The 8,644-nt window shown below is 42.1% G+C and overlaps 1 protein-coding gene across 1 annotated transcript in view; it reads right to left on the bottom strand.

The window, feature by feature from the left end:
• The window catches only part of PCNX2 (pecanex 2), a 232,827-nt gene that overhangs the window by 155,368 nt on the left and 68,815 nt on the right, over positions 1-8,644 (bottom strand). The window contains exon 14 of the mRNA XM_034765099.1: positions 330-440. Coding sequence (XP_034620990.1) covers positions 330-440 — 111 coding nt within the window. The remainder of the gene's footprint in view (positions 1-329; positions 441-8,644) is intronic.

The following is an 8,644-nucleotide window of genomic DNA, read 5'->3' as shown; positions in this document are numbered from 1 at the left end:
GGGGGGGGGGGGGGGGGGGGGGGGGGGGGGGGGGGGGGGGGGGGGGGGGGGGGGGGGGGGGGGGGGGGGAGGGGGGGGCGGGGGGGGGGGGGGGGGGGGGGCTCCGGGGGGGGGGGGTGGGGGGGCGGCGGGGGGGGGGGGGGGGGGCGCAAGATGGAAATTTCGCCTAGGGCGCGAAACTTCCTTGCACCGGCCCCGGCCCTGCATGACTGTCACTAGCACTGTTTCAATTGTAGTGTGAATGAGGCCTCAAAATGTGCAGTACAACCCAGCTTAATTTATGGCTGTGGGCATGAACAGATGAGCTCAGGCTACAATAAACTACTTACCAGAACCACCAAAAAGCAACATGTCTATTTGTTCCAAGAGATATATACAAAAGGTGTTGATTTGAGGGAAAAGGCCAAGAAGAGAAATTGCAGGGAAGCAATACAAAAACACTGAAATTAAAACAAGATGTATGTTAGCACATATTTGAATGTCACAATAACTGAACATATTTGTATGAAAAACAGAGAGAAGTTGCCTCAAACTGAAATAAGCTACTTTTCCATTATATTTTAATACTTTCTGCATAGATTTTGATGTTAGGAACAATGGTTACATTTTGCAGGCATTTCATTATTTAAATTTATTTATATTTAATGTTTCTCTAAAAGCAATAATAGATAGCGCTAGTTATGAAGAATTCATACAAACCTATTTATCCTCCAAAGCATTTTATCAACATTATTTCTCACAACCGCCTGAGGTAAATATTATTTCCTATTTTACAGATATATAAACTAATACACAAAGAGTTAAAGTTCAGTTCTACTTTGAAAAGTGACCAGGGGGAAAATGGCATAATGTAGTCTCCATTTACCATTTCTCAACCACTTTTAAGATCAATTCTGTTCAGTTTAAAAGTAAAAAATATTTTTTTCCTTAACTTGAGGGCTCTGCAAACTCAACCTGGAATTACTGAGCTCTGGCTAATGCATGCATCATCATCAATAAAGATTCTGTAACTGGAAGTTAGTTACCAGTTCTGCTGATGATGTGTGAGCCAGAATAGAATCCAGCTCACTCTCTCATAGCTGCCTTGACTCTGCAGAATGGCCAGAATTAAAAAACAGAAACTTATTTAAATAGTAAAAAAAATATTCAAAGGCAAGCTGATCTATTGAGTAAGAAGGTGCCATTTATACATAGCCACTTTTCAGAGCTGTCCCTCACTTTAAGTGACTTTCCCATGGTCAAAGGAAGCAGGATTAGTACTCAGGGTCTGTGCTTCCTGTCTTGTGTTCTGATCACATCACTGCTGTCTCTGTGGGCTCAATCCTGCAAGGTACAGTGCATGCTGGCCATGATCTAGCAAAGCATTTAAGCACATGCTTAACTTTAAGCAGATGAACAGTCTCACTAACTTCAACGGGACTATTCATATGGTTAAATTTAATCACATGCTTAAACACTGTGCTGGATCCTAGCCTGAATTCTCAGCACCTTGCGCGATCAAGCCCTGTGTAAGCAACTCCACTGGGATGGGTGAAGATAATCAGTGATGAGGGAAGCTGAAGCCAGACATATTCAGGTGGCATAGTAAATTTAGAGAAGCAAGAAATGAAATATTCAGAGTGCTGCAGAACAAACAAAATGAGGGGGAAAGAAACAAGACAGAAATAACAGTATGTTAAAAAAAATGAGATAAGCAGATTCTGAAGAAGAGATTTTCTTGGTAAGACCTGGGGAAATAAAAGGAGAGGGTATGGCAAAAGAGCAGCGCATGAATTGCTGCCAACACGAGTCAAATTGAAACTGCATCATAAGGAACTAAGGAAAATATGATCTGTAGTCCATGTTAAAAAGGAGAGGGGCAACGCACGGCAGATTACAGTTTTAGTCAAAGAAAAACCAATCTGATAGTTATGTTAACAAGGCCATTGGGAGACTGTGAAAAATTGTGTTGCAAATTGCATGGATTGTTTGCCCCATTTCTTACAGAAAAATGTTCTGCTGTTCCTGGCAATTTTCCCTGTGAACAAGCATATATTTATTAGTTATACATGCTGGGCTGTCTGCATTTTTTTCTTATTTGTCCTGATAATACTTAAATCCAACAAACTGCTGATGTTTCTCTTATTTCCATACTGACTTTTAACACAAAAACAAACATTACCAATGATATTTGTTTTCTTTGCTATATTCCAATTATCCCATTTTACTTACAGTCCTTCTTGATCATATATCTTGCTGGGTTATAATAATGCAGCAATATGCTCTGTTAGAGCTGACTGCATATATTAATGCTTCTTCACCTATCATATTATCCTACAAGTATCTAGTTTCATAACTCCTATCTCTTCTGTGTTTGAATTCTTCAGCAGGACAAGCTCAGGGGTCAGACGCAAAAAAAGTATAAAAACAACGAGGAGTCTGGTGGCACCTTAAAGACTAACCATACAGACTAACATGGCTACCCCTCTGAGAAAAAGTATAAGTGCTTTAGGGTTGGTGTGACACAGCTCAATGAACTGAACACCTATGCTGGTATTTATAATGTGCCCATCACCGTGGTATCCTAGCACTAACAAAAATTGCATATACATAAAAGCATGCAGAAATATCATGTTCTCCATCTCTTGCTTGTAAATGCCATTGAGAGGGCTTACAACAGACGTGTGCAAACTACGGCTCGTGGGCCACATCCGGCCCGCGTGATCCTCCTGCCCGGCCCCTGAGCTCCCAGCCGGGGAGCCTAGTACCCAGCCCCTCCCCCGCTATTCCCCTTCCCCTGCAGCCATTCTGCCGCGCAAGCCGCACTCTGGCCCGCTGCTCCTGCTGGGTAGCGTGGGGAGTGCAGCTGGCTCTGGCCAGGCGGCTGCGAGCTCCTGCTGCTGGTAAGGGGCGGGGAGCAGTGGGGTTGGGTAAGGGAGTGGAGGGTTCTGGGGGGCAGTCAGGAAGGAGGGGGCGGTTGGATGGGGCGGAGGTTCTGGAGGGGCGATCAAAGGATGGGGAACAGGGAGGGTTGGGAGTGGGAGTCCCAGGGGGCCTGTCAGGGGGCGGGGATGTGGATAGAGGTTGGGAGGGCAGTCAGAGGACAGGGGGGTTGGATGGGTTGGGAGTTCTGAGGGTGGCTGTCAGGGGGCGGAAAGTGATAGGGGGCAGGGGCCAGGGGCCAGGCTGTTTGGGGAGGCACAGCCTTCCCTACCCGGCCCTCCATACAGTTGTGCAACCCCGATGTGGGCCTCGGGCCAAAAAGTTTGCCCCCCCCAGCTTACAACATTTGCTACCTTTACTTCTCTCCTCTCTCCTTTTTCTAGTCATACCAAGCTATTCTTGGATTGGTATTGAGGAAAAGCAATGGTAAAGATGGCAAACTACCTAGAGTTATCTGGATCCCTCCATTTGATCACAGAGATTTTTGGTCCCCCAGACCAAACATTTCAAGATCACTTGAAATTCAGTGATTACAAGGAGGGTTTTGCAGAAGCCCAGCACTGATACGAGAAAGAGATCCTCGCTGTGAGGCAAGGGGATCACTTTATAGCTAGCTTGATATTACTAGTTTGAAGGCTAAATGATTTCTCTAACTATTGTGACCCAAGAACAGCCTGGATGGGGGCGGGGGAGTAATTAATAGGACAGGAAATAGAACTCACTGCCAATGTGTCAGAGGGGAGTGTGTGAATGAAGGGGTGTGAGTATGAGAGAGGGGGTGAGGGAGGCTGGCTGTCAAGAGCAATCTTGCCATCTCACTCCCTCTTTGATGCTCCCTGGAGTAATCCCAAAACATGTTAATCTTATCCTACTCTCTGGAGTAGCCTGGGAAAGGGATGTTTCAAAGGCCCTTGCCTTTAAGAGGACTGGATATAGGAATTTTCTGGTTTCTCCTGGGAAGAGTAGACCATTAAGAAAGGCTAGTTACACAATTAAAGTTGAATTATGAATCCCAGAGAGGGCTGGAATACAATGCATTCTTAAAAGTACCTAGCACCTTCTTGTTTAAGTAGTAATGCGTGTTTGCACATGCAACACCTCCAGCTCTGAGAGCTGGAACACTGCTATTTTCACATGAAGTTTGGAGGCTCCCTCCAATACAGTAATAGAAGGTGGGGTTTTCATATGCATTTTGATTTAAAATACCATGGTAACCAGTGGCAATTTTGGTGCAAGTATTTTTGTTTGTAATTGGTTAAAATAAAGCATGTGGTTTTATCAAGAGCTAGTATTAAAAGGCTAGTAATCCAAATACCTGGCCTGTTTGCAGGAACTGAGAGCTAATTAGCTTTATTCTAGAATAGAGGGTAGGAGGGGGGATTCCTTTGGATGAGGAATAATCTTTTCTTACAAAGGGAGCTGAAGAGAACATTCAGAAAGGCGTCCCCCTACCTCCCACAGAAGCTCAGTTATTGCTAGAGGTAACAGACATAGATAAAAGATGATCTGCTATAAGAACATCAGAATGGCCATACTGGGTCAGACCAACGGTCCATTTAGCCCAGCATCCTGTCTTCTGGCAGTGGCCAATGCCAGGTGCTTCAAAAGTAATGAATAGAACAGGGCAATCATCAAGTGATCCATCCCCTGTCATCCACTCCCAGCATCTGGCAGTCTGAGGCTTAGGGACACCCAGACCATAGGGTTGCATCCTTGACCATCTTGGCTAATAGCCATTGATGGACCTATCCTCCATGTATTTATCTAATTCTTTTTTAAATCCAGTTATAAGTTTTGGCCTTCACAACGTCCCCTAGCAACAAGTTCCACAGGTTGACTGTACGTAGTGTGGAGAAGTACTTCCTTTTGTGTGTTTTAAACTTTTGCCTGATAATTTCATTGGGTGACCCCCCCCGGTTCTTGTTCTTGTTCTTCCTAATGGTTCCTAACATTGTTAGCTTTTTTGACTGCTGCTGCACATTGAGCGGATGTTTTTAGAGAACTATCCATAATCACTCCAAGATCCCTTTCTTGAGTGCTAATAGCTAATTAACTCCCCATCACTTTGTATGTATAGTTGAGATTATTTTCCAATATGCATAATTTTGTATTTATCAATGGTGAATTTCATCTGCCATTTTGTTGCCCTGTCACATAGTGTTGTGAGATCCCTTTGTAACTCTTCGCAGTCTGCTTTGGACTTTACTATCTTGAGTAACTTTGTATCATCTGCAAACTTTGCCACCTCACTGTTTAACCCTTTTTCCAGACCATTTATGTATATGTTGAACAGCTTTGATCCCAATGCAGATCCCTGGGTGACACTCCTATCTACCTTTCTCTATTCTGAAAACTGACTTTTTATTCCTGCCCTTTGTTTCCTGTCTTGTAATCAATTTCAGATCCATGAAATGTCATTCCCTCTTATCCCATCATTGCTTAGTTTGCTTAAGAGCCTTTGGTGAGAGACCTTGTCAAAGGCTTTCTGAAAGTCTAAGTACACTATATCCACTGGATCATCCATGTCCACATGTTTGTGACCCCCTCAAAGAATTCTAATAGATTGGTGAGACATGATTTCCCCTTTACAAAGCCTTGTTGACTCTTCCAAAACAAATCATGTTCATCTATGTCTGATATTTCTGTTATTCACTATAGTTTCAACCAATTTGCCTGGTACTGAAGTTAGGCTTCCTGGTCTGTAATTGCCAGGATCACCTTTTAAAAAAATTGGCATCACGTTAGCTATCCTCCAGTCATCTGGTACAGAAACTGATTTAAGTGATAGGTTACATTGCAGTTAGTAGTTCTGCAATTTCACATTTGAGTTCCTTCAGAACTCTTAGGTAAATACCATCTGTTTCTGGTGATTTACTACTATTTTATTTATCAGTTTGTTCCAAAATCTCTTCTACTGAAAACTCAATTTGGTACAGTTCCTCAGGATTGGTCACCTAAAAAGAATGGCTCAGGTGTAGGAATCTCCCTCACATCTTCGGCAGTGACGACAGATTCAAAGAATTCATTTAGTTTCTCTGCAATGGCCTGGTCTTCCTTGAGTGCTCCTTTATCTCCTGGATCATCCAGTGGCCCCACTGACTGTTTCCTGCTTCTGATGTACTTTAAAAAAATGCTGTTAGTTTTTGCTTATTGCTCTTCAAATTCTTTTAATATATGGAGATATACCTATCTCATAGAACTGGAAGGGACCTTGAAAGGTCATTGAGTCCAGCCCCCTGCCTTCACTCGCAGGACCAAGTACTGATTTTTGCCCCAGATCCCTAAGTGGCCCTCTCAAGGATTGAACTCACAACCCTGGGTTTAGCAGGCCAATGCTCGAACCACTGAGCTATCCCTCCCTCGGCCTGCCTAATTACACTTGACTTGCCAGAGTTTATGCTCTTTTCTATTTTCCTCAGTAGGATTTGACTTCCAATTTTTAAAGGATGCCTTTATGCCTCTAGTCACTTGTTTTACTCTGTTTAGCCATGGTGACATTCTTTTGGTCCTTACTATTCTTTATAATTTGGGGTATTTAATGTGAACCTCTATTGTGGTGTTTTTAAAAAGTTTCCCTGCAACTTGCAGGCATTTTATTCTTGTGGCTGTTCCTTTTAATTTCTGTTTAACTAGTTTCTTCATTTTTGTGTAGTTCCCCTTTATGAAGTTAAATGCTACTGTGGTGGGGTTTTTTCCCCCCTCCAAGGATGTTAAATTTAATTATATTATGGTTGCTACTACTGCGTGGTTCAGTTATATTCACTTCTTGTACATATCCTGTGCTCCACTTAGGACTAAATCAGGAATTGCCTTTCCGCTTGTGGGTTCCAGAATTAGCTGCTCCAAGAAGCAGTCATTAATGGTGTCCAGAAACTTTATTTCTGTAACCTGTCTTGAAGTGACATATACCCAGTCAATATGAGAATAGCAGAAATCCACCATTATTATTGAGTTGTCTATTTGTATAGCATCTCATCTCCCAGAGCATTTCATAGTCTCCATCCTGGTCAGGTTGTCGGTAGCATATTCCTACTGCTATGCTCTTATTATTCAAGCATGGAATTTCTATCCATACAGATTCTATGGTACAGTTTGAGTCATTTAAGATTTTTACTATATTTGACTCTATGCTTTCTTTCACATATAGTGCCACTCCTTCGCCAGCACAAGCTACTCTGTCACTCCTAATATTTTGTATGTAAGAGGGAGGTGGAGAGGGATTACAAACTCATATTGGCATTTGGAACCTATAAAAAAATAGAAGCCAGCTGCCTTAAGCATCTCACCCTCTTCTTGTTTTCTAGCTGTGATAGCAGGTAATTGTTGTAAGTTTATTTATTTTAGTAGCACCTAAAGCATCATTTCTGGCTCTTCCTCACCCATAGTCTGACCAAAATTTCTCATTTCTTTTATATCATGGTTTAAGGGCTAAGGCTTGCCTGAGTGAGAATGCAGGGCATTGACTTAACCCCTGCAGTCCCGTCCACCATTTTCTTCCTTTATAATGCAGTCCTCCCTCCGTACAGCAACAGCTATGTTGCAATATTTCCTCATGGCCAAAGAGTTGGACAACCTCTTGCTGTTCACAAAACATAATGTTATCATAACAAGCTTCTGGATTCTTCAAGTCGGTAAACTTTGTATCCTTCTCAAGAGGTAGCAAATCCATTCTTTCACCACATGAAGAATTCTGAATGTAGATTCAAATGTAGATCTTGTGTGTGGTTACACATTGTGCTGCCAGACTGCTGGAGCTGTCTGGACTTAAACAGTTCCTTTAAATGGTGAAGATATTCAAGTATTTCTGTTTTCAGTATTCTAGATTGTGCTAATAATACGGGGTGAAATCCTAGCCATACTGAAGATGATGGAAGTTTTGCCATTAACTTTAATGGAGCTAGAATTTCACTCATGGTGAAGAGATGTCTTTATAGGTACAGCATAAAGTGAAAAATAAGGCATAGTATAATAAATTACAAGCAAAGTATATTATATTTAAGTGTTCTGGAGTTGTATATTGAGAAATCAATGAACTTTTGTCTGAAGGGCCATAGAATATACAACTAAAGTTTTCCAGAAGTACTGTGTTATTTCTGATAACTATGAAACTATATATATCTATACACATACATACACACACACACACACCCCTCTACCCAGATATAACGTGACCCTATATAACATGAATTCAGATATAACACAGTAAAGCAGCGCTCGGGGGGGGGGGGGGGGGAACTGTACACTCTGGTGGATCAAAGCAAGTTCAATATAATACAGTTTCACCTATAATGCGGTAAGATTTTTTGGCTCCCGAGGTACAGCGTTATATCGGGGTAGAGGTGTGGATTTTATATATATATATAAAATCAACCAAAATTTTTGCACTTGGAAGTCTGACTAAGAAACTGGTGATTCTGAAGCTGCACAGTGAATTACTGTAAAAGGTTTATTATTAGATTGTGAAACAAACTCAATTCAAGTATCAGGGGGTAGCCATGTTAGTCTGTATCTACAAAAACAACAAGGAGTCTGGTGGCACCTTAAAGACTAACAGATTTATTTGGGCATAAGCTTTCGTGAGTAAAAACCTCATTTTTTCGGATGCATAGAGTGAAAGTTACAGATGCAGGCATTATATACTGACACATAATGCCTGCATCTGTAACTTTCATTCTATGCATCCGAAGAAGTGAGGTTTTTACTCACGAAAGCTTATGCCCAA

Source organism: Trachemys scripta, chromosome 3 (assembly GCF_013100865.1).
Source record: "Trachemys scripta elegans isolate TJP31775 chromosome 3, CAS_Tse_1.0, whole genome shotgun sequence".
Lineage (NCBI taxonomy): Eukaryota > Metazoa > Chordata > Testudines > Emydidae > Trachemys > Trachemys scripta.
This window is presented reverse-complemented; position numbering and strand designations above follow the sequence as displayed.